This window comes from Corythoichthys intestinalis, chromosome 8 (assembly GCF_030265065.1).
Source record: "Corythoichthys intestinalis isolate RoL2023-P3 chromosome 8, ASM3026506v1, whole genome shotgun sequence".
NCBI classification, from domain to species: Eukaryota; Metazoa; Chordata; class Actinopteri; order Syngnathiformes; family Syngnathidae; genus Corythoichthys; species Corythoichthys intestinalis.
The window spans coordinates 12,816,902-12,844,241 of NC_080402.1; the positions used below are offsets into that span (position 1 = coordinate 12,816,902).

At 38.2% G+C, this 27,340-nt stretch overlaps 1 protein-coding gene across 1 annotated transcript; it reads left to right on the plus strand.

Moving 5' to 3' along the window:
- On the plus strand, positions 1 to 27,245 carry LOC130920348 (P2X purinoceptor 3-like). Its single transcript, XM_057843501.1, has 12 exons — positions 1 to 221; positions 4,784 to 4,919; positions 4,986 to 5,057; positions 9,735 to 9,804; positions 9,917 to 10,010; positions 10,161 to 10,238; positions 10,318 to 10,459; positions 14,903 to 15,039; positions 18,683 to 18,776; positions 19,084 to 19,149; positions 22,698 to 22,775; positions 27,019 to 27,245. The coding sequence occupies exons 1-12, from the start codon at positions 100 to 102 to the stop codon at positions 27,115 to 27,117; spliced, it is 1,188 nt and encodes a 395-aa protein (XP_057699484.1). The 5' UTR covers positions 1 to 99; the 3' UTR covers positions 27,118 to 27,245.
- Positions 27,246 to 27,340: the final 95 nt, after the last annotated feature.

A 27,340-nucleotide genomic window follows, 5' to 3' on the forward strand; every position in this document is an offset into this window, starting at 1 on the left:
AATCAAGCAAACTCTTCAGTATTAATTTAGACACTGTGGATAATTTGCCCGGTAGTATTTTTGTTCTTTTAGCATTTTGTTGAAACACATAGTATTAGCATGTGGTCATGCATAATTGATTTCTTTACCTATGAAACCACTAAGTCAGTGGTTGTCAAGAGTTGGACAATAGGCGTCATCAACCGAGCCGTCCAACTTCTAATCTTCGCTTACTTCATTGGGTGAGTAACTAATTAACAATATACATATGCATTGATATGTACTGTATGTATCTGTTGTATGTGTATGTGCATAAAGCCAAACAAAGCAAATAATAACAAATGCATGCAATGTGCAGGTTTGTGTGAATGAAAGTCAAATAAACTTTTTTGAAAAATTTGGAAAATGGTAGCACAAAAATTATTATATTTATATATATTATATTATTATATAGTATGAAAACTATTTCCCAATGTCCATACTTTTGTACCAAACAGTTAGAGGTGTGCATCGGCACTGCCCTCACGATTCGATTCGATTATGATTCGGAGGGCCACAATTCGATTCGATTCAGAGGGTCACGATTCGATTTGGTTCGATTCGGCAATGCATCGCGATGCATTAAAGCCTGGGATGCATTAAAATTCTAAAAAGCAAAGCATATTTTTCGTGAATCATGAGGCAACACAAGCGGTCAGACATTAAACAACTTTTTATTGGCTCTTGTGTCAATCCTGGTTGAAGTCAAATGAAAATACTTTCAGATATATACAAAAAAAAAATAGATCACAGCATTTAATTTGTGCTTTGAATGAGACCAGGGCTTTCTCTTTTTTTTTTACACACAGTAGCAGCCTTTCACACAGTGCAACATCTGAACTCCTGTGCAAAATCAGTAATAAGTCACTGTATTTTAGTCACAACGACCCATCAATAAATATATTCAAGTAAATATTAAAGAAAACGACAAAGAAAATATTGTAGTGCAGCAGCATCTTTATCGCAATATCAATCCAGGGATCAGTTCAGTTGCAGACAAAACATCAACTAAATTGCAATGTAGAACAAAAGTAAAATGTAGGCCTAGCCCACTATATATGTGCAATAGAGGTTAGAACAGGCATGAATAAATCAAGCCCGACCCGACACGGCCCGCTGGTATTAAAGCACGACCTGGCCGGAGCCCGATCAATTAACAAGATTTGGCGGCCCAGGCCGAAAAACCCGATTTTTTTTTTTTGACACAGAAAAAAAAACGCAGCAGCAGCAATTTATTTTCATTTCTTCGAGTTGGCAGAAAAAACGCAAGTTTTCTTAATGTTTAAATAGTCTACATATTTTTATGATCATTATAAAAGCATTTACACAACGAAATAACACTGGGAAAGTTTAATATGAAAAAAAAAACCTTGGGTTTTGCAGACACACGGAGAATATTCAAAAGGATCACATTTGTGTTGCCTTTGTGTGCATAAATAAAAGTGTCTTTCGTAACGAATTCTCAGTTGGCAGAAAAAAAACGCAAGTTTTCTTAATGTTTAAATAGTCTACATGTTTTTATGATCATTATAAAAGCATTTATACAACCAAATAACGCCGGGAAAGTTTAATAATAAAAAAATTAAAAACATGCGGTTTTGCAGACACACAGAGGAGAATATTCAAAAGGATCACATTTGTGTTGCCTTTGTGTGCATAAATAAAAGTGTCTTTCGTAACGAATTCTCAGTTGGCAGAAAAAAACGTAAGTTTTCCTAATGTTTAAATAGTCTACATATTTTTATGATCATTATAAAAGCATTTACTCAACGAAATAACGCTGGGAAAGTTTAATATTAAAAAAAAAAAAAAAACATGCGGGCCACGGCATTCATGTGCGTGCACAAGCAAATGCACAATACAGAGAGCCTGCTCTCGGTTTTATCCCTTTTTTTTTTTTATTTATTTTTTGTATAATTTATTAGTCCGGCGTGGTGGCCCGACCCGACCCGAACGTGAATGCTTAACATTTTGGGCCCGACCCGACCCGAGGCCCAAAATGTTAATCGGATTCAGGCACAAGATCTAACCTCTAAGACATGGGTGTCCAAACTTTTTGCAAAGGGGCCAGATTTGGTGAGGTAAAAATGTTGGGGGCCAACCTTGGCTGACGTCCTTTTCGTAGAACAATATATTAAGTTAATTTTAGCAAGCCATTCTGTGTGTCACATTTCCTTCATTATTTTTTAAGATGAATAATTTAAACAATCTCGCAACTAGCCTTTCTGGCGTTCTCTTTCGACTCTTGGGCTCTTGCGACATACTGCTGCTGTGAAATTAAACTAGCTTGAAGTTGCTTCAATTTCTCGCTGCGTATCTTCCCTGTAATCTTGTCGTACATGTCAGTGTCTCTTGTTTGGTAATATCACCTCACATTTAACTCTTTAAAAACAGCGACCGTCTCTTTGCAAATAAGGCAGACACAGTTGTTGCGTATTTTAGTGAAGAAATCGTCTTATTTCCACCTATCCTTGAAGCGTCGGCTGTCGCAGTCAACTTTCTTTTTTTTGTTGATTGTCGCCATTTTAGAAAATTGTAAGTAAAGGGTCACACGGGGTATTGTTGCTTAGAGTGCTGGGCCTTTTGTTGGGTAAATGAGGAGCAGCATTTAGTGTGTAAGCTGCTTCATATGCTGGTAGCAGTACTGTTGACCAATTTATTAGGTCTGTGTGTGGGCCAGACGTTATTGATTTCATGACAGAGGCTGTAGGCCGGATGAAATTTGACCATGGGCCGCATTTGGCCCCCGGGTCGGACTTTGGAGATAAGACTAAGAGACTGGACTAAGAGATAGGACATAACATAACAATGGCTGAAGCGGAGAAAGAGGGAGCGAGAAAGATTATTGATGCACCTAAGACATTGAAAGCAGACATCTGGAGACATTTTGGTTTCTACGAGGTTGGTGGGAAACTTGACCAGAGTTATGCGGTGTATAAAAAAATTAAACATGAGAATAATAATACAAATGGGGAAACCAAATCCGTTGCATCACCGGAATTGCGCAGGGAACATTTTTTAACGTACTTATATATTTTAAAATGCGCTGAATCGATTCGGCTTGTTGCCCGCATCGAATCGAATCGTCCATGCCCCGCATCGGGATGCATCGGCGCATCGATTATTGTTGACACCACTACTAATGGTAACTGAAATTTGTAATTCAGACTCTGAAAAAGCCATTGACTTACCTGTGACCATTGCTGTTTCACAACGTCATTGTATGCTATATATATATATATATATATATATATATATATACAGGTGTGGTCAAAAGTTTACATACACTTGTGAAGAACATAATGTCATGGCTCTCTTGAGTTTCCATTTATTTCTACAACTCAGATTTTTCTCTGATAGAGTGATTGGAACGGATACTTCTTTGTTACAAAAAACATTCATGAAGTTTGGTTCTTTTATGACTTTATTATGGGTGAACAGAAAAAAGTGATCAAATCTCCTGAGTCAAAAATATACATACAGCAGCGCTAATATTTGGTAACATGTCCCTTGGCCATTTTCATTTCAATTAGGCGCTTTTGGTAGCCATCCACAAGCTTCTGGTTGAATCTTTGACCACTCCTCTTGACAGAATTGGTGCAGTTCAGTTAAATTTGATGGCTTTCTGACATGGACTTGTTTCTTCAGCATTGTCCACAAGTTCTCAATGGGGTTTAAGTCGGGACTTTGGGAAGGCCATTCGAAAACCTTAATTCTAGCCTGATTTAGCCATTCCATTACCACTTTTGATGTGTGTTTGGGGTCATTGTCCTGTTGGAACACCCAACTGCGCCCAAAACCCAATCCGATGACGTTAGGTTATCTTGAAGAATTTGAATGTAATCCTCCTTCTTCATTATCCTATTTACTCTCTGTAAAGCACCAGTTCCAGTGGCAGCAAAACAGCCCCACAGCATAATACTACCACCACCGTGCTTGACAGTAGGCATGGTGAACTTGGGGTTAAAGGCCTCACCTTTTCTCCTCCAAACATATTGCTGGGCATTGTGGCCAAACAGCTCCATTTTTGTTTCGTCTGACCACAGAACTTTCCTCCAGAAGGTCTTATCTTTGTCCATGTGATCAGCAGCAAACTTCAGTCGAGCCTTAAGGTGCCGCTTTTGGAGCAAGGGCTTCCTTCTTGCACGGTAGCCTCTCAGTCCATGGAGATGCAAAACACGCTTGACTGTGGACACTGACACCTGTGTTCCAGCAGCTTCTAATTCTTGGCAGATCTGCTTTTTGGTGATTCTCGGTTGAATCTTCACCCTCCTGACCAATTTTCTCTCAGCAGCAGGTGATAGCTTGCGTTTTCTCCCTGATCGTGGCAGTGACAAAACAGTGCCATGCACTTTATACTTACAAACAATTGTTTGCACTGTTGCTCTTGGGACCTGCAGCTGCTTTGAAATGGCTCCAAGTGACTTTCCTGACTTGTTCAAGTCAATGATTGTTCAAGTCAATAATCACTCCCAAGAAATTGCTAATTCGTGTTGCTGTATGTATATATTTGACCCAGCAGATTTGATCACTTTTTCTATTAACCCATAATAAAGTCATAAAAGAGCCAAACTTCATGAATGTTTTTTGTGACAAAGAAGTATCTGTTCCAATCACTCTATCGGAGAAAAATCAGAGTTGTAGAAATAACTGGAAACTCAAGAGAGCCATGACATTATGTTCTTCACAAAAGTATGTAAACTTTTGACCACAACTGTATATATAAGTACTCTCCATTTACCATTACCATTTATATGTGTTTCAGGTGGGTATTTGTTTATGAAAAGGCTTACCAAGTGAGGGACACAGCAATCGAATCTTCAGTGATGACGAAGGTAAAAGGTTTTGGAGTCTACAATGACAAAGTCATGGATGTTGCAGACTATGTCACACCAACACAGGTATGAAAAATTCTGTTTCTGACATTCAATGGCATACATTGCTTACGTGGTCCTGTACTTGTTTAGGGAGCTTCTGTCTTCTGCATCATCACCAAACTGATAACAACAGAAAACCAAATCCAAGGATACTGTCCAGAGGTCAGTCCTTCTTAATACTGATGGCAACTTGTAAAGTATGACTATTAAAAGCATGATTATGCCTATATCCTTCCTTCTTCGTCTCACATTATTGTTTAATGTACCTGATCTCTTCTCCCTATACATGTTTGATTGATGCCGGTAGCCTAACCAGGTTTGCTTGAAGAGGCAGGTTTAATGTTTCATATCTTAACACGTGAACCTGCAGATGTCTTTTTTTGTTTTTTTGGACGACATGACAAGAAAAAAAAAGTGGTTTAATCAGTAGAGATACGCAGTTAACTCCTTCAGTAGGTTTACAAAAAAAAAAAAAAAAAAAAAGACAACTCTATAGAGCAGGGGTCCCCAAATTTTTTCCTTTGAGTGTCACATAACTTTTCCCTTCTCTGATGAGGTCAGTTTAATAAAAAAAATAATTTAAAAAAAAAAAAAAAAAAAAAGTGTGACGATTGCAGGAGTGGCTAAATGTAAAAATGTATTGTTTTTCAGAAAGCCACAATCAAATAACCCTTGCTGGATTCTTCACGGAAGAAAAGTAAATAAAATAAAATTACTAAAAATAAAATATAATATAATATAATATAACTAGGGCTGTCAAATTATCACATTAACGGGCGGTAATTAATTTGTTTAATTAATTACGTTAAAATATTTGACGCATTTAACACACATGCCCCGCTCAAACAGATTAAAATGACAGCACAGTGTCATGTCCATTTGTGACTTGTTTTTTGGTGTTTTGTCACCCTCTGCTGGCGCATGGGTGCGACTGATTTTATGGGTTTCAGCACCATGAGCATTGTGTATTTATTGACATCAACAATGGCGAGCTACTAGTTTATTTTTTGTTAGAAATTTTTACAAATTTTATTAAAACGAAAAAATTAAGAGGGGTTTTAATATAAATTTTCTATAACTTGTACTAACATTTATCTTTCAAAGGGTATGACAACACCCAGGGAAATGCTAATATTCCATCATTTATCCATCAACGCATGCCTTTTGAATTCATATCATGCCACTTCGTGTAATTACACACATCGCAACACCAAGAAAATGATAGAAATTAGGTCGATTGTCAAGCTAAAAGGACCCGCCCCCGAGATGCCGGAAATCTAGCATATTCAGTGCTTAGTACTGAATGGCGGCAATGATGGCGGACAATTTTGTTTCTATTTGCGGCGACGAATCCGACGAAACGAACATTCTTCGAATGCTGACGAGGAGAGTTATGAACCTTTCTTTGGTGTTTTGGGTTATCAATTTGAGCCCAAACGAAAGCCAATGCAGCCTAATGAAAGGATCATTGAGGGGAGCAATCACACTGATGAAACACCGGCGGCAACAGAATCACCGAATGGTTTGTTTTGCATTTCTTTTTGTGAAGCTGATACACCGTGACCGCAAAATAAAGTAATGTATAGAATAATTGTCATTTAATATGCTATCATCGGTTTCGCTCTGCCAACCGACACAAATATCAATGGGATTAGAGCAGGGGTCCCCAACCTTTTTTGCACCACGGACCGGTGTGATTTGGGTCTTTTTTTCACGGACCGGTGTCCTGTCAAATTTTGCACCCTTATAAAATTTTGCTCCCAAAGCTTTTGTGGCGGTGAAAAAAGCCCTCTTTTATATTCAGTTGGACTCTCAATGTTATCCAATGGTGCTAAAAAAACTATTTACATCACAAACGTACATGTGCAACACGGAAATGGCGTAAATTAACGCTTAACGACACGGCGAAGTCGGTAAGTGAGAGGGCTACGTGCAGTTGTTGTGTGCGCCAAACATGGCAAACGTAAGTTAATATTCCTTTCTTTAAAGAAAGTTTGTAGTGTGTACTTAGGAATCGCTGCATTCGCGGTCCTTTTTAACGTTACGCTCATGCCAACTTTGTCAGAACATCGGCAGTGTGCGGCAGAAAAATACAGCAAATATAAAATAGCATTTGTTTTCAGCCCCGTCGTTTAAGTGCAGGGCAAAAAACACAACTCACCCACTGAATCAGTGGGAGGGCTGAGTTTGTTTCGTTGAGACGAGATGGTCCCGAGATGGGAGAGTGAGAGAAGCTAGCATCACAAATACACGATGTTGGAAATTGTAGCACAGTTTTCAGCTCGCTCCTAGCGATGTCGGGATATTCCGAAATGACTTTAATCCAGAACTTCGGTAGATTTGTTGTCGCAAATGTACGTTTAAGTCGCCCTGATTTGCGATCTCTACAAGCTGATATTCCTGTTCCACAGACATGCTCGAATCACTCGATTTATTCACATACGGGTCACGAATTCACTCCTTCGCAGTTCGTGGGTCTTTAGTGATTGGGAAGTAGCATAAATTTTGTTTTCTTTGAGGCTGTAGGCACATCTTCTGGCTCGTCAGGTTCCCGTTTCCCTGTAAAATTGCCAAATTAGCCCTCTTAGCACTGACGAACTTTACTCATTGTCTGCGTAGTCCAGCTCTTTTTCTCGCGTTCAGGAACTCATGGGTACTACATTGCGACAAATGGCTATTTGTAAACCACATAGCATGACAGGTTTGAACCATTTTAGCGATTTTTTGATAAAACACGAAAGCAACTATCTTGTCGATAAACAACGATGGCACCTGCCTCGATCTTTTGTTTCCTTGTTATGACGTCTCCGCCCCATTCGGCTGTTCCCGGAACACTTTCGGAAATGTTCGTCATTTTCGATCTGTTTTCGATAATTGCTCATTAATGTGATTGATTTTTTTTTAACTTTATCAATATTTGTTATCTTGGCACATAACGGTTCTATTGATGTCTCACACCCCCTTTGCGTTTTCATACCCTTTAAGAACTACAAGTCTTTCTATCCATGGACCGCTTTAACAGAATGTTTATAATGTTAATGCCATCTTGTTGATTTATTTTATAATAAACAGATACAGTACTTATGTACAGTATGTTGAATGTATATATCCGTCTTGTGTCTTATCTTTCCATTCCAACAATAATTTACAGAAAAATATGGCATATTTTATAGATGGTTTGAACTGCGATTAATTACTATTATTTTTAAGCTGTGATTAACTTGATTAAAAATTGTAATCGTTTGACATCCCTAAATATAATATAATATAATATAATATAATATAATATAATATAATATAATATAATATAATATAATATAATATAATATAATATAATATAATATAATATAATATATTTAGGGTTGTTCCGATCATGTTTTTTTGCTCCCGATCCGATCGTTTTAGTTTGAGTATCTGCGATCCCGATATTTCCCGATCCGATTGCTTTTTTTTTTTTTGTTTCCGATTCAATTCCAATCATTCCCGATAATTTTTCCCGATCGTTTACATTTAGGCAATGCATTAAGAAAAAAATGAATAAAACTCGGACGAATATATACATTCAACATACAGTACATAAGTACTGTATTTGTTTATTATGACAATAAATGATGGAATTTACATTATTAACATTCTTTCTGTGAGAGGGATCCACGGATAGAAAGACTTGTGACTTTGTATATTGTGACTAAATATTGCCATCTAGTGTATTTGTTGAGCTTTCAGTAAATGATACTGCAGCCATTCAACTCAAATGCATGATGGGAAGTGGAACCATGACTGTGCGTAGTGCTACCAATTGATATATCTTCTCTGCGTTGGGAAATAACAGAAGGTGTTACGAAAAAGATCAATTGCTACCTTGCTTCCCCACATTGCTTCCCATGATATTTCTAATCGTAGGGAGAGGGATTGTAAAGCTTTAGCCTATTAAAAAAAGGCTCCAAAGGCTGCCAAAATTCACTTTACTCATTTTATGCTGCCTTTTATCTCTCTAAATGGGTAAAACGGCGCCATTACAGATTGAGTACGACAATACGTGAGTGGGTCGTGCAACGCTTGCATTAATGGCGTTAAATATTTAACGTGATAAATTTGATAACCCGACCTTAAGCCCAAACTAAAGACTCTGGATGAGTGTAACATAGTATGTCTATGTATACAATTAGAAATGATTTAATTAAAAATATATATATACAGTGGGGAGAACAAGTATTTGATACACTGCCAGTGGGAAATGGCAGTAGCACTGTGTGATGTTATTCTGCTCGGTTTAGTTATTGTCAGGTATAGTGATAAACTGTACATGGTATCGATAAAATCATCAATGGTTTTCAGTTTAGATGGATTTAATAAATCAACATTGAAGTCACTGCAGACAAATATTTTTTTGTGGTTCATGGTGGAAATTGTTATTTCCATCAGTTCACCAAACATTTCGATACTTGAACCAGGCGTTCGATATACACAGCTCAAGATAATATTACTCTGTTTTTCCATTTGAATCTCCACTGTTAGACATTCCATGGTTCCATCAACTGTAAATGTCGCATCTGATAACACTGTGAATTTTAAGGTTTTGTGAATATATAAGGCTACTCCGCCCCCTGTTTTATTAGCTCTATTCAAATATGTACCTTAACTCATATTCATCAAGCTCAAAATGTATGCCTTTATCATTATTAAACCAAGTTTCAGTAATGGAAATAATATCAAAGGGCTGAGCAAAACCATTTAAATACTCTTTGATGGAATCAAAATTCCATCCCTAATCCTGTGATTGATTGATATCCATTGATATATTGGATATTAATGCAACATTTTTTTTTTTTTTTTAAGAGTGAGGATAAATACATTTGTACCCACAATAGCAACTGCACACGGCTTGTTAACAAACCAGGAAGTTATGGTGAGTTTATGGTATTTTATGGAAATGATTCATTAATCAGTCTCATACATGGCACATTCAATTTCGGAAGATATCAAAATAAATTGTTCTTTTTTTTTTTTTTGCCACTCAGGAATTCTTACAGGGAGATGTGTTCATTTCAAAGGCACAATAAAGACTTGTGAAATTAAAGGCTGGTGTCCTGCTGAGATCGATACCATAAAAACGTAAGATACTTTGGAAATGGACTCTATATGTTAAGGACCAGGGAGTTACTTTTCAATGACCTTGTAGTTTAACCTCAGTCAGACGCAATGAATTTCTAAGAATTCTTTAATTTGCTTTTTAACAATCTTACTTTGCTCCTTTTCTGTCAGTACACCAATGATGGAAGTGGAAAATTTCACAATTTTTATTAAAAACAGCATTCGATTTCCAACCTTCAACTACACAAAGTAAGTTGATGTGATGAAACGCGGCATGCTAAAATAATGCCGTTCTATATTTTTCATCATGTTTTCTCTTTGTTTGCAGAGGCAACTTCCTCCCCACCATCACTGACAAGTATATAAACAAATGCAACTTTGACACTGTCAACAATACATATTGCCCCATCTTCAAAGTGGGAGATGTAGTGCGTTATGCACGGCAAAACTTCACCAAACTCGCAGACAAGGTAGAGTGCCAATGCTTTGTCCAATGGCTGAGCATCTAAAAACAGTATTCTCAATTTATGAAAATTGTTTAGAGTGGAACTGTGTGTGGGCATGCATGCATGTGGTTTGACAGTCCCCGACGCGCGTTGTAACAGAGATTCTGAAGAACATGGGCCTGGAAAGCAATAGACGGTGGACATTGCGGCAGAAACAGACAGCAGAAAGTGAATAAATCCACCTGTTGATGACAATATAACTGACCTTTTGCAAAACTCCGCCCCTGCCCCCTTAGTTACTGTTGCTAAGCCGACAAGCTTCACTCCAATAACTACAATAAGACGACCTTGGCTGATGGCCTTAATGTAGAACAATATATTGAAGCAACTTTTAGCAAGCCATTCTGTGTGTCACATTTGCTTTATTATTATTTTTTTTTTAATTAATAATTTCAACAATCTCGCAACTAGCCTTTGTATGTTCTGTTTCGACTCTCGGGATCTTGTGAAATACTGCTGCAGTGAAATTAAACTAGCTTCAAGTTGCTTCAATTTCTCGCTGCGTATCTTCCCTGTAATCTTGTCGTACATGTCAGCGTGTCTTGTTTGGTAAAATCGCCTCACATTGAACTCTTTCACACTAGAAAACCCAGCGTTGTTTCCAGGCCCGGATCTAGGTTTACCCAACAGAGTGGGCACTAAGAAAACTTGAGGGGGCACCCCAATGCAGGCTTTTTTTTACCCTCTGCATTTCTCCGGGCTTGGGACCGGCGCAAGTAGGACACTGGCTTGTGTCCTGTTGAGGCTGTATTATTATTTTTTTTTTCCCATTCATCTATCTACTTATTCTCGCAGTCGGCGTAATGTCACGATGACGTCATCTCGCATAGCAACGTGTCACCATTTTGAGATGGGGGCACGCACAGATAAACATCTGTAGACAAATGTCTCAAATTAATATATTTCAGGTGTGTTTTGCGTCTTTTTTCCTAAAAACGTCTTAAACGTGGCTTACTATTATCATGAGTCACTGTCCGACTGCGAGAATGTGTCTGGAGGAGAGGGAGGAAACGCGCGAATAACAAACGAGGTTGGAAAAGCACCTTGTTTTGGTGATTGCTTGTTGGGCGTGGTTGCGGCCAACAGTAACCGTTAATCCTGCAAAAAAATAGGTTAGACCAACTCTCCGTGCGTTCTCTATATCCAGTGCGACGCTACAGTAAATATTCCTGACTGTGCCGTCACGATAGTCGTAGCTATGAACACCTTTCTCGTATGAACGACTCTGCAGACGTGGCTTTGTCTAAGCAGGTTTATTAAAACTCAAAAGGGTGAAACTAAAGAAAACAGACAAAACAACACAATCAAAATATGCACAATATATGAAATCGCATATGTACTGCCCTATCTGTAGCAAGCTGCATATGAAAACATGAATAAACAATTAGCAGAGCGTCCGAGACGCCCTTTTGCCGACCCTCTAACTCGTGGGTAATTAGCATATCACAAGTTTCATGCTAAGTGAGTCTGTCTCACTTTTTAGCACTGAAGTACACACAGTTCACATATTTACATTTTAAAACGCATTTAAACAATACATACCGGCGACGCAACCTCAAATTCAAGGCAAAGTGGTCACAGAGACTGCGTGAACTGACTGCGGCCGTCGTCGTGTGATTCTCTACTGAACAACGTCACTTCCGTGTTGCAGTTTCTTTCAAATAAAGTGCGCATGAGATGCAGTAAATTAAGGCGTCCACAAGATGATGCTAATAAAACGTAAAAGCAATAAAACTCAATCACATTTTCAATCACAAAACCCATCAATCTTTTATGCATAACAGAACACCGACATTTTGATTGGGTGGGCACGGCTCATGTCTGGGTGGGCCGTGCCCACCCCGGCCCCCCATAGAGCCGGCCCTGGTTGTTTCTACAAGTTCCAAAAAAGCAATGCGTGATCGGCATGTTCGTTTTTGAAAGATTACCGGAGAAAAGTAGCACTAATTACGTTGTGCCAATGCGAGGGCGGGTCTATAATGTCCCACTTCGCCTTTACTTCCGCTTTACGACGCGACGTCACGGTCTGAAAATAGCCTGCGTGCGGTACGCCATTAATTACCGCTCGTTAATGCGATAATTTTGACAGCCCTAATATATATATATATATATATATATACATATATATATATATATATATATATATATATATATATATATACTGTAAATATTTTTTTTTATTATTACATTTATTAGGATCATGGAAGCTTCCACTTGGGGAAAATATATACATACAGTATATCATGTATATACATAATATAATAAAAATATACAGTATTGTGCAAAAGTTTTAGGCAGGTGTTCTGCCTAAAACTTTTGCACAGTACTATATATATATATATATATATATATATGTATGTATACAGTGGGGAGAACAACTATTTGATACACTGACAATGGGAAAACCCATTGGCAGTGTATCAAATACTTGTTCTCCCCACTGTATATATATATATATATACATACAGTATTGGCCAAAAGTTTTAGAGACACCTCAAAGGTGGATACTTTGAAGAATGTAGAATACAAAACCTGTTTTCAGTTATTTCACTTTTTTTCTTCAGTCAAAATTTACAATAGCAGTGAAAATATATAAAAAGCAAAAATTATGAAGTGTGTCCAAACTTTTGACTTTCGTTTCAGTCTTCAACATGCTTCTCCCCCCAGTCCCACAAATGTAAAACTCCGCCTACGATTACAAACTCTAACTATAAAATGTACATAATTACACATATTATAAAGGCTGGTTGCAAACTGTAGAAGGGCTGGCTGTGTTGTTACCTGTCGGCTTTGTTTCGAGTTTTTTTCGCTACGCATTGTGCTGTAATTCCAAGTGGTTTCTTGTTGAATTGGATGACAAGTATAAAGCGGTCGGCAGTCTTTCTGAGCCAGCGCAGAGTTTTCAACGCACGGAGATATTTTTATTCATCTTTACTGGACGGGTATGTGAAGTAATGGCAGTATCTCCAGCGCAGAGGTTGTGCTAGACATTTTCTTTGTCTGTCATTTTGACTGACAGGGTCATAAAAATCCGGTCATAGTCTATTTTTACCCGTCACTTAAATTTTTTAAATGATAATGATGACATATTCAATAGTATTTAGTTTTCATTCATTTTGAATTAATATTGTAACACTTGCTTGGCGGCGAAAAATTAGACACGGAAGTCGTGGTATTTTTCTCCCTTTTTACTCTGCTTACCAACAACTCCGCCCCCAAAGAAAAAGAGGCAACGATATAGACCCCAATCACCAACGTCACACAATGATCTTAATTGTGGTTGTCAGCCCAAAATCTTCTAAATATATATTAAATGCATCTTACCAGATATAAAAAGACTACTACATAGTCTGTGGTGATCGTTTGGTGCCCAGACTTCTTGTCGAATTACAGCAGTCCATCTCGCTCTCATCTTCACCATTTTGATTATTAATATTAACGAGCAGAAAAACACGCCGTAATAGGAGGCATGTACATAGCGGTAATGTGTAAATATGACAAGCTGACACACAATATGGCGGCTCCGGTCAGGGGGGCGGAGTTGTGACGTCATGTGATTGGGTGATTGGATGACGCGCTGGCACTCCGGGTGCACCAATAAGAACCTCGCGTTGATGTGTCAATCACGGTGCCGCCGCCAGACCCCGGTGACGCTACAATATTCTGACAGAAGAGCCAACGACGTCATGCATTAAGAGAGACAATAGCTAATATGCTGACTCGCCACCCTGTGGTCTGGGGTGTGAATTGCAACCTGTCAAAATGACGGATGGATTTCAGTTTTTTCCGTCACCGTTTTAAAAAACCTGTCAACGACGGAAAATATCCGGTTAACGCGACCCCTGCTCCAGCGAGCAAATGCAGCCGTTTGTTGTATCTCTCCAGCTCCTTTACTGTTAGCCTCCTGATAGGTAGCCAGGCTATTTGGCAGATGGCGCGCATACAGCATGATAATACACGTGACCTGTTTTTTTCCGATGAGAAAATGTGAGATGTGATGTCACTCCCAAACTCAAGAGCAGTATTTTCCATTCAAATGCTCTTCGTACATGACTACAGTATTCTTCATTCTACATCCAGTATGAGGCATCAACAAAATAGGAACGCACAGGCACTGAGGAAACTATCTTTGATCAGATTACTGGCCTGGAAAAATGAGCGCGTTAGATTGCTCGTTACTGAAAGAAAGTAATCAGATTACAGTCACGCGTTACTTAGTAATGCGTTACTGACAACACTGCTATGTATCCAGTCCATAGTGATTCAAATCCCCTAGAACCAGAAAAGGTGTGTCAATCAGTATGTTTAGGAAATGCTGTTGCCTGTGATTTGGCTTGCTGGTCTACATACATACACTTCTGCAGGAGCATGTATAACTCACTTTCTCTCCATGTATCTCCTTGTTAGGGAGGAGTAATAGGAATAAAGATCGGTTGGATATGTGATCTGGACAAATCAGACGGCGATTGCAACCCTTCATACTCATTCACCCGACTGGATGCAATGTCACAGAAGAATGCCGTTTCACCTGGTTACAATTTCAGGTATTCAGATCAGAGTCCTTCATAAACAGTGTTGTCACAGATTACTTCAAAAAGTAATTAAATTATTGATTACGCCTCAAAAAAGAAATCTACTTACCTTATTTTTCGGGCTATAAGGCGCACCTAACTATGAGCCGACACCCACCAAATTTGACACGAAAACGGCATTTGTTCATAGATAAGCCGCACTGGACTGTAAGCCGCAGCTGTCTGTATTATGGGATATTTACACCAAAAGATATTATCCGGTAACACTTTATTTGACAGTGGCATCATAAGATTAACCACCATGAAGCTTTGAACCAATTGGCTGCAAAGCTTCATTGCATCATGAAGCTTAATTTGGCCATTGCTGCTCCCTTGGAGGAGACAGTCAACCTTTGCTGCCACCTGCTGTAAACACTGTTGTCGTCCAACACGCCTCCTAGCATGCATTGCAGCGCTAAAGATGTACACAACAATCAAAATTTATGTTCTGTTCAAATTATTTCTTCACTTACTATTTCAGTTGCTTCATTAATTGCTACCTATGGTATTTGGTAACACTTTATTTGACAGTGGCACCATCAGACTGTCATAAGACCATCATAATTATGACATGAGCATTAATAAATGCCTATGACAGATGTCATTTTTAGTCAAATGATCTCACTTTTGAGTGGATGTAAAAAGATCCTAGCTGGACATAAATAGAGTTAGTGATAGGGGTGCACGATATCCATTTTTTGAAACCGATACCAATATCGATAACTTCCTGCTCCTTAAGGCTGATACCGATACGATAACCGATAATATATAATTTTTCAATGTAAATTCACCTGAGTTTTTGAACACCTGTAGGTCAAAAATACTAGTGCTGGATTCAGCATAGATTTGCCTTTGACCTAACCAGAATTTTCATGAGTTAAGTGATTATTATCATCTAAAAATGTGATAAACATCATGTAAAAACAGGATAACTATAATGTAATAACGGGACATCTATGATGTAAAAACATGATTGCCATCATCTAAAAACGTGATATCTATGATGTACAAATTATTATGACGTCATCCCAATAAATCCAATAACATTATATAGGTATACAGTGATACCTCAGCTCACAAACGCTTAAGCTCACGAACTTTTCGCCTCAAGAACATTAAATTCGCGAGCATATAGTCTCTGCTGACGAACTAGTTTTCGGCGGACGAACCAATTCACGCGGTCGAAAAGCGCCACGAGAAGCTGACGCACGCTCACGGCGTCCCAGTCCGTCCCCTCACTTTCGTTGAGTGCGGACGTGGTTTGTGTTTGATAGACATTTTGGACCATATTGAGTGTACTTTTGCTATTATGGGACCAAAAAAGAGTTACCTACAGTCCTTATGGAAGGTGACTCGTGTTACCAATTTGCCCTCGACTGGTAATTGGCGGTGCTTTCAGCTTCCCACCGTAGTGAGAAGTGGACCGGCGAGTCACGTTGGCTCGTTGTCGTCGGTTGTCTTTGGTTCGCCCGATTTCCTCTCCAGAAAGGTGGCGGCGTGCATACAAACACCCAGAGGCGTCGGATGGCTTTTTGTGGGCACTTTTATTAACAACCAAAAGCATGTGGGGGGCACAGCAGTGGAGTCTAAGCTAACTGCGCACTTTGCCGGTAACACTCTCCTTCCAAACAGTAACTCCCTCCCTCCCTCCTCCTCCCACTCCATTCCATCAAGCCATCAACTACCATCACAAAGGTAAATAAAACGACTTTATTATACAGTACAGTTTATTTCTTTAATTATAATACAATAGCACATTTATTATACATAAAATAAGGTATATTTTTGTGTAGTTTTAAGGCTTATTTAGTAGAAAATTATGTTTTATGGGGACCTGGGAACGGATTATTCTCATTTTAATGGTTTCTTATGGGAAATAAATGTACGGAAGACGAACTTTTTGCCTTACACACACTTTCTGGGAACCAATTATGTTCGTGAGCTGAGGTATCGCTGTATAAACAGGAGTGGAAACAAATGCACACATCCCAATCCACCGACACCATCCCAAAATGAATATTAATAGGCCCGAATTGGGCCGCCCGATAATATATAACGTTAATGGCTTTATTGGGATGACGTCATAGTTCCTATTATCGGACCGATAATTATCGGACCGATAATTATCGTGCACTTCTAGATAATTTACTGGCTCACGCATCTGTCATTAGCATTCATTAGTGTCCATGATGGTGTCATGTCCTAATTATGACGGTCTTATGGAAGTCTTATGACGTCACCGTCAAGTATAGTGTTGCCTGTTAACCCAATAAATCAACAATTAAGCCGCACTGTACAATAAACCGCAGGATTCAAAATGAGGGAAAAAATTAGGGGTGCACGATATCCATTTTTTGAAACCGATATCGATAACTTCCTGCTCCTCAAAGCCGATACTGATAATGATAATAAATATATAATTTTTTTAATGTATAACCTGAGTTTTTGAACACCTGGAAGTTTAAAAAAAATAGTGGTGGTTTCAACATAGATTTGCCTTTGATCTCACCAGATTTTTCATAACGACATGAACAAAACAGTGCGTTTCACTTCTGCACTGCCTGACAGCCAGCAAAGAATGAATGCACTTCCATAAACCACAAGGCTTGGTCTTTTCTTGCTTTTATGGGAAGACACTCGTCTTAATATTGTGAAAGTACAACAGAAAAATACACATTTTTAATACTCAATATACAACAAACTGCGCAATACACTTATATATACAACTATTATATGTACGTATAGTATAGCACACTAGCTTGAGCTACTAAAGCATTGGCTGACTTCTATAAAACAACAACTTATGAAGTTGTATTGATGTTATATCGTAAACATAAAATACTTACATATATTTCCGAGGCGGAAACGTAACAGAAAGCATTCACGATTGTCAATGCTACCGCTAGACACCGCAATGTGTAAGTGAATGAACCAAACTACTGTAACAAAAAATAGATGCAGCGAATTATTCTGACCAGCAGTTGGCAGCAATGCCCCGCAAATGGTCAACTGATTTCCCATATTAGTGTGTAAACTGCAAAGCAAGCACAGTACATATTATCGGCCCAATTAATAATGTTATTGGATTTATTGGGATGACGTCATAATTCCTATTATCGGACCGATAAGTATCGGACCAATAATTATCGTGCACCACTAGAAAAAATGTAGTGGGATATAGTCCGAAAATTACGGTACTTTACTGATTACTTTATTATCAAAGTAACTAAGTTACTTTAAAAGTAATTTATCAGTTACCGGTACTTTTTACCAAATTTTCTCCCTTTTTCTGCCTCAACATAAGAATGACAACAGCAAAATGTCATTGGATGTAAATGAATAAATTTCCTACAATTGAATTTAAAGGGGAAGATCAGACTTTTTTTACATTAGCATTCATCTTTGAGTTAGCGGGGATTTAATTAGCTGTTAGTGTGGATTTTGACCAATCCCATGCAGTTTGTTAGGTATTTGTTAGTTTCAGGGCACATAAATGATCTTTAATCACTTTTATTTTTTCGGTACCATTTGAGCCCGACGGCAAAAATGATCAGTGGATGTGAACGTACTTTGTTTTATAGAACCTGATTTTTTTTTTTTTTTTTTTTTTTGGAAGGTTTGCCAAATATTATAAGATGGAAAATGGGACTGACTACAGGACACTAGTGAAAGCTTATGCAATAAGGTTTGATGTGCTTGTCAATGGAAACGTGAGTACTGGATACATTTTTGTACTGTAGTCCTTCATGCTCACCATTATTGGCCTCTAATTTTTTGCACAATGTCTACAATATCTTCAGAATTTCATGGACATGTACTTAATTTATATAATTGGGATCTTTAAATTTGAGACACTAGGTAATTAAACAAAGAAAATGGTACTTGGTCCCTTTTAATTTTTTTCCCCAGAACACATTCCACATTATGTACCTGAGCTTCATAGGTGCTAATAATGGTGAGCAGCACTATTTAAAATGATAAGACTATATAAGTTTAGAACTGTGTTTTGCATTTTAGGCAGGGAAGTTTAACATGATCCCCACTCTTATCAACATGGTAGCAGCCTTCACCTCAATAGGAGTGGTAAGTGCATTTTATAACAATTTGGGATGGTTTAACAGTGACACCTGATTCTCAGCTTTTATCCTTTATCAGTTAGATCGCAGCCAAGTTTTTTCGCCTTGTGCACACGGAGCAGGGACTTTGGTTCAAGTCAGGTCACATTTATATGGTGTGATGAAACACCATAGGTGGGATCTCAGTATAACTAGCCTTCTTGATCACCTTCACTCAGAATTTTTCATAAGTCAAACACTTTAACTGTAATTGACGCTATTGCCCCGATTAAGACAAAAACTTTGTCAAGAAAGAAGAGGTCACCCTGGAGAAATGCTACACTAGCTTTAAAACAAAAGCAAGATTGTAGACGAGCAGAACGCAGATGGCGAAAAAACAAACTCCTAGTTTTTTATGATATCTACAAAGAGAGTCTTCGCAAATACAACCAGGAACTGAAAAATGCTAGACAGTCATATTTTTCAGAGATCATTAGTAGAAACACCAACAATTCTCGCACACTATTTTCTGTTGTTGACAAACTGACAAACCCACAAGCATCAATACCTCAGGAATTGGCATCTGAGGTGTCCTGTAATGATTTCGCAGCATTCTTCACACACAAAGTACTAAAGATTGCTTTGTGTCAATCGGAAACCATCAGTCAGAACGAACTAAATTTACGTGTGGAGTCCCTCAAGGGTCAATTCTTGGACCACTCTTATTTAACATCCATATACTTCCCTTAGCTCAGATTATGGAACAGTATGACATCTCCTATCACACCTATGCAGATGACACACAACTGTACATTTCTGTGTCCCCACATGATTATAGTCCCTTAGTCTCCCTGAGTAAATGCATTCATCAAATCAATGAATGGATGTGCCAGAATTTTCTCCAGTTAAATGTGGAGAAGACAGACGTGATCATTTATGGGCCAAAAAAGGAAAGGTCAAAGATAAGCAGGCACCTTAGCACAATGTTACTTACAGCTACAAATCAAGTCAGAAACCTTGGCGTAATTATTGAATCAGACCTAAAATTTGATAGCCATCTAAAGTCCGTCACTAAATCTGCTTATTACCACCTAAAAATATAGCCAGAATTAAGGGGCTTCTGACTCAACAAGACATGGAAAAACTTATGCATGCATTCATTTTCAGCAGATTGGACTATTGCAACGGTATATTTACGGGTCTTGATAAAAAAATCAGTCAAGAAGCTGCAGCTAGTACAGAATGCTGCAGCCAGAGTCCTCACAAATACAAGGAAGCTGGACCACATTACACTGGTTTTGAAATCTCTACATTGGCAACCAGTGAGTCAAAGGATAGACTTTAAAATACTACTGCTCGTCTACAAAACACTTAATGGCCTTGGTGTAAAATACATGCTTGATTTGTTAGATTCCTATGAGACATCTAGACCCCTAAGGTCGTCTGGAACCGGTCTCCTGCATGTTCCAAGAACAAGAACCAAGCAGGGTGAGGCAGCATTTAGCTTTTATGCTCCTCACCTCTGGAACAAGTTACCTGAACGTCTGAAGTATGCTCAAACTGTTAGCTCCTTTAAATCGGGGCTTAAAACACTTTTGTTTAGCACTGCATATCCATAACTGTCTATATATTTCAATCTACTTGCTTTCTATTCCTCTTGTGCTTATCTCCATTGCTGATTTCAATTATTATTAGTACTAGTAGTAGTTTTTGTTTCATTTTTATTTATTTGGTTTTATTCGATTTGTGATTTTTATGTATAATTTTATTTCCTATTTTGACTGTCTTGGTTTTTACGTTGTATTGATTTTAGAGATGTCCCGATCCGATATCTGGATCGGATCGGACGCCGATATGGGCAAAAAAATGTGTATCGGTATCGAATCGGCCGACACGGAAAAATTCCGATCCAGACTTCCGATCCAGTTTTTTTTTTTTTTTTTTTAAAGTCCGGTCCGGGTTTTCCAGTGCACCGACTTACATAATCCATTCCAGTTTTTGCTTAGGTTTCCCTAAAATCCGGTCCGCATTTTACGCACACCTTCAACACACTACATTACCGTCTCCCAAATGACTGAGAGACTATCGGTAAAAATGTCAGCTGTGTGGGATTATTTCACTTTAAAGGACGACAAAGACGAAGAGGCAGAGTGCAACATATGCCACAATAAAGTCAAGCATGGTGGTAAAGCTGTGAGAAGTGTTAATACAACCAAACTAATCAAGCATTTATCGAAATACCACCACAAACAATACAAGGAGTATGAGGAGTATATGAGGAGTATGAGAAAACCGAAGACAGAAAAAAAGGTCATACGCAACGAACACTGGCAGAAACTTTTGCTATGTGTGACAAACTGGCACTTAACAGTCCCAAAGCCCAGGGAAGAGTCATTGCCGAAGGAATCATTCTGGATGACGAGCCATTATCTCTAGTGAGTAAAGTGGGATTTAGACGCATCTGGCACTTTCTTCAAAAAATATATATTCATATATTTATACTAAAACGATGTATGTATGTATGTATTTTTCCAGTGGTATTTCGCTGTGTAAATGCATTTATAATGATAAAAATATGTAGAGTATTTAAACATTGAGAAAACTTGCGTTTTTTTCCTGCCAACTCGAGGAGATTAAAATAAATGTCAAATCCACTATCCACCTGTTAGAACACAGATGCAAATATAAAATATATAAATGTTTATTGAATATCCATCTTACAGTCTTGTTTAACTGGGAGAATTTGTTACAAAAGACATGTTATAATTTGTTATCATTACGCATATATGCACTGGCGTCACCAACGTGATCACACAAAACGTAACCACGCATCGCTCCTGAGTCCTAACAAATAAAGCATAAAATTTTGTTTTTTCGGGCTCGTGCCTACAAATAAAAAATAAAATTTTGGGTTTTTTTCGGGCTGGGCAAGCAAATAAAAGGGAGTGTGTAATAGTTAATAGTATGAGGTTGTTTGTGTGTTTTGCTTTTTTAAGACAGTTTACAATATTATTAGCATGTTTTGCTGTCTGAATATGTCATTTCTGTTTGTTATTTATAATGTTTTGTGTTTATCATTTAATAAACAGGTCAGTTTCTTGTTACCAACCATTATGTGTTATTCCAACTCACCTAATTCAGCTGGCAAGTTGTTATCAAGACTACTACAACCAATTTCAACATGAGTCTGACAACTAAGTAAGGAGGCTAAATAACTTTAAACTTTAATACATGCTCAGAGAGGCCGGTATCGGTATCGGCCAGTATCGGTATCGGATCGGAAGTGCAAAACAATATCGGTATCGGATCGGAAGTGCAAAAACCTGGATCGGGACATCCCTAATTTAAATGTGATTTTTATGATCTTCATGGGATGTAAAGCACTTTGAATTGCCTTGTGTTGAATTGTCCTATATAAATAAAATTACCTTGCCTTGCCTTATGGTATCTTTTTTTTTCTCTCGTATTTTTTTCAAATTGACTAAAGATTCAGCAGATTTCTCCAATTGTGCCCTTAACTATTTAAAAAAGCAATGCTGTGCGTTGCTGAGCATATTCTTTTTCACTGTTATTTAGGGTACTGTGCTGTGTGACATCATATTGCTGAATTTTCTGAAGGGAGCAGAGATGTACAAGGCCAAGAAATTTGAAGAGGTAAAATTAATGTGTTTTTTGTACCATGGTAAGCAGGGGCAAACCCTTGTTGAATTGAATAGAGCCAGTTGCCTCGGCTGATATTTAGCTTACCTGTTAGCTGGCATATGCGACTCATGACTATTGCGCACACATCTCCAAATCAGTGCGCATATACAATGGGGCAAATAAGTATTTAGTCAACCACTAATTGTGCAAGTTCTCCCACTTGAAAATATTAGAGAAGCCTGTAATTGTCAACATGGGTAAACCTCAACCATGAGAGACAGAATGTGGAAATAAAAAACAGAAAATCACAATGTTTGATTTTTAAAGAATTTATTTGCAAATCATGGTGGAAAATAAGTATTTCGTCAATACCAAAAGTTCATCTCAATACTTTGTTATGTACCCTTTGTTGGCAATAACGGAGGCCAAACATTTTCTGTAACTCTTCACAAGCTTTTCACATACTGTTGCTGGTATTTTGACCCATTCCTCCATGCAGAGCTCCTCTAGAGCACTGATGTTTTGGGGCTGTCGTTGGGAAACACGGACTTTCAACTCCCTCCGCAGTTTTTCTATGGGGTTGAGAGCTGGAGACTGGCTAGGCGACTCCAGGACCTTGAAATGCTTCTAACGAAGCCACTCCTTTGTTGCCCTGGCTGTGTGTTTGGGATCATTGTCATGCTGAAAGACCCAGCCACGTCTCATCTTCAATGCCCTTGCAGGTGGAAGGAGATTTTCACTGAAAATCTGTCGATACATGGCCTCATTCATTCTTTCCTTTACACAAATCAGTCGTCCAGGTCCCTTTGCAGAAAACCAGCCCCAAAGCATGATGTTTCCACCCCCATGCTTCACAGTGGTTATGGTGCAATTCAGTATTCTTTCTCCTCCAAACAGGAGAACCTGTGTTTCTACCAAGAAGTTCTATTTTGGTTTCATCTGACCATAACACATTCTCCCAGTCCTCTTCTGGATCATCCAAATGCTCTCTAGCGAACCGCAAACGGGCCTGGACGTGTACTTTCTTCAGCAGGGGGACACGTCTGGCAGTGCAGAATTGGAGTCCCTGGCGGCGCATTGTGTTACTGATAGTAGCCTTTGTTACTGTGGTCCCAGCTCTCTGTACGTCATTCACTAGGTCCCCCCGTGTGGTTCTGGGATTTTTGCTCCCCGTTCTTGTTATCATTTTGACGCCACGGGGTGAGGAGGGAGTTGAAAGTGCGTGTTGCCCAACGACAGCCTGAAAACATCACTGCTCTAGAGGAGATCTGCACGGACGAATGGGCCAAAATACCAGCAACAGTGTGTGAAAAGCTTGTGAAGAGTTACAGAAAACGTTTGGCATCCGTTATTGCCAACAAAGGGTACATAACAAAGTATTGAGATGAAGATTTGGTATTGACCAAATACTTATTTTCCACCATGATTTGCAAATAAATTCTTTAAAAATCAAACACTGTGATTTTCTGGGTATTTTTTTCCACATTCTGTCTTTCATGGTTGAGGTTTAACCATGTTGACAATTACAGGCCTCTCTAATATTTTCAAGTGGGAGAACTTGCACAATTAGTGGCTGACTAAATACTTATTTGCCCCACTGTATGTCAAACAAAATGAAAACCCAATTGCAAGAAATGAAGAATTAGCAGACTAGACAACAACTAAATTAACTGACGCTATCTTTGAGATCTGCTAGTTGAACTCAATTTGATGTACTGTAATTTTCGGACTATAAGCCGATACGTTTTTCCCTCATTTTGAATCCTGCGGCTTACTTGTTGATTTATTTGGGTTAATAGGTAACTCTTTGTTTGACATTGGCATCATAAGACTATCATAAGATCATCATAATTATGACATGACCAGTGTTGTTAATAACGGCGTTACAATATAACGGCGTTACTAACGGCGTTATTTTTTTCAGTAATGAGTAATCTAATTAATTACTTTTCTCATCTTGGCAACGCCGTTACCGTTACTGAGGCGGGAAAGGCGTGCGTTACTATGCGTTACTAAGTTGGTTGAATAAAAAAAAGTCTGAGAGAAACGGACTCACGGGGACGAGAGCAGAGCAGGAGTGGGGAAGACGCCGTTGCAATCGCGATGCTAGGTGGCTCCAATAATACCTGACTGCAGCCATAGCCGACAAACTACACCCACATGACACGGTAGGTATCATATTATAGAACTAGATTCAAATGAAAGACACTGCTGCATTGCCAACATGTTTTAAGGACTACATGCGTTTGTAAACACCCGCCATCTTAAAGCAGTAGACCTCTCAGGAAGGCCCTGATGTAGAGATCCTTCCTAGCGAACCTAAGTAATTTTTTAAAATCTAAAATGCTCCTAAATCGGCAAAATCTTAACTTAAATCTATCTTTAAATGATGAAACAATTTTAAAACTTACACATGTTTAAAGTAGACAGAAGGGAACTAATGCAATAACGGGAGAAATTTTAACAACTTTAACGATTGATTCACAACTTTAAATGACTTCCACACATAGCAAAGGTTACTAGCTAGTTATCGCAATACCCTTGTGTCTAGTTAAGTGGAGGGTAAAGAATTGGGCTAGGGCCAATTGTCCCCCAAACCCTTTAAGCTTCACATTGTGTGACCTGTGTTTTTTTTGTTTTTGTTTTTTGAGGAAAAAAAAAATATCACTAGTTACTTTGCCAAGTAACTAATTACTCTTACATTCAGGTAACTGAGTTACTAACGCAATTACTTTTTGGGAGAAGTAATTGGTAACTGTAATTAATTACTTTTTTAAAGTAAAATTAACAACACTGCATGGCACTAAATGCGTTAGTAGACAGCTGCCATCTTAAAGCAGTAGACTTTTTAGGACGGCTCTGTTGTAGAGAACCTTCCTAGCGAACCTAAGTAACTTTTTATCTAAAATACTTCTAAATCGGCAAAATCTTGACTTGAATCTATCTTTAAATGATGAAACAGTTTTAAAACTTTCATATGTCGAAAGTAGAGAGACGGGAACAAATGCAATAATGGGAGCAATTTTAACAACTTTTAACAGTTGATTCAGGGTAAAGGGTAAATTAGGGTAAAGAATTGGGCTCGGGCCAATTGTACCAAAAACCTTCACAAAAAACTTCATATAGTGTGGCCAATGTTTTTTTTATTTTTATTTTTTTTTATTATTAATTATTAGTAATTTAGTAATTATCACCAATTACTTTGCCAAGTAACTAATTACTCTTACATTCAGGTAATTGAGTTACTAACGCAATTACTTTTTGGGAGAAGTAATTTGTAACTATAATTAATTACTTTTTTTCAGTAAGATTAACAACACTGGACATGACACTGTCATGGGCATCAATGAATGCTTATGACAGATGTCACTAAGTATCATCTGGCATATTTTCTCACCAACTCTATCAATGTCCAACTCGAATCTTTTACATCCATTCAAAAGTGAGATAATTTGCCGGATGACACTAATGACTGTTGGGTCTAAACTTACTATTGTACTAAGAAAATAATAAAGGACCTGAGGGAGGGCGGAGAGAAAATCAGACTTGAGACGAAGATAAAGCTTTTAACGCTGACGGCCGTCAGGAGAGAGAGATTGATGCGGGCCGTGTGGCTCGCAGCAAGCTTATCTAAAACCCCCCCTGAGGAGCGCCAGCCTTTTATTAAGGAGTTGGAGAGCATTCATTGCACATGCGTAAGTTTTGTTTTATCGAGATTGTATCATTTACTGAGAACAGAAACCAGAATGAAACATTATGGTGACATTTACTGAAAACAGAAACTTTACTCTTTCCATTGTGTAAACACTAAAAAGCATAAGTGAATAGAGAAAACAATCATAACACCTAGTTTTAAACACACATAATTGCATTTACTATTGTAAATATTGTGAATATTGTTAATGCTGTTATTGTTCAAAAGCATTAAAGCACATCTCACAATGACATCTGTCATAAGCATTCATTCATGCTCATGACAGTGTCATGTCATAATTATGAAGGTCTTATGAAGCAGCTGTTAAATAAAGTGTTACCAGTTAATATCTTTAGGTGTAAATATCCCATAATACAGTGATGACAGCTGCGACTTATAGTCCAACGCGGTTTATCTATGAACAAATGACGTTTTCGTGTCAAATTTGGTGGGTGGCAGCTTACAGTCAGGTGCGCCTTATAGTCCGAAAATTACAATATTACGCACCTTTCGTTTAAATGAACAACTTTTCATACTTAATCTGTCTCTCTTATGTTATAGGTGCCGGACAAGCCGCTGCATTCTCAAAACCACAGGCTTTATCACAGCCAGATTTCACTCCAAAACAATGCTTTTATGTCCAGTGACTTGGGAGCGTGATTATTACAGCTATCACTGAGACTTAACATGTCGCTGCATTTTCAAAGTGAAGAATGGTAAACTCAATTTCAGTAGTATATATTAAAAAATGACATTTAATTAGTTAAAGCTGTACCACTTGTCCTCATGAGGGTTGCTGAGTTGCTTGAGCCTATCCCAGCTAACGAAGTAAAACTCAATAAAACTTTATGAACAACCACAATGCTGAACTGGACAAGTTAAA

What these genes read in the sequence shown, in the direction of transcription:
- LOC130920348 (XM_057843501.1), top strand. Translation starts at nt 100, where the DNA reads ATGTGGTCATGCATAATTGATTTCTTTACCTATGAAACCACTAAGTCA. An exon ending in GAGATCGATACCATAAAAAC is followed by an intron (nt 10,011 to 10,160) that starts GTAAGATACTTT and finishes CTTTTCTGTCAG; the next exon opens with TACACCAATGATGGAAGTGG. An exon ending in TCACCAAACTCGCAGACAAG is followed by an intron (nt 10,460 to 14,902) that starts GTAGAGTGCCAA and finishes TCTCCTTGTTAG; the next exon opens with GGAGGAGTAATAGGAATAAA.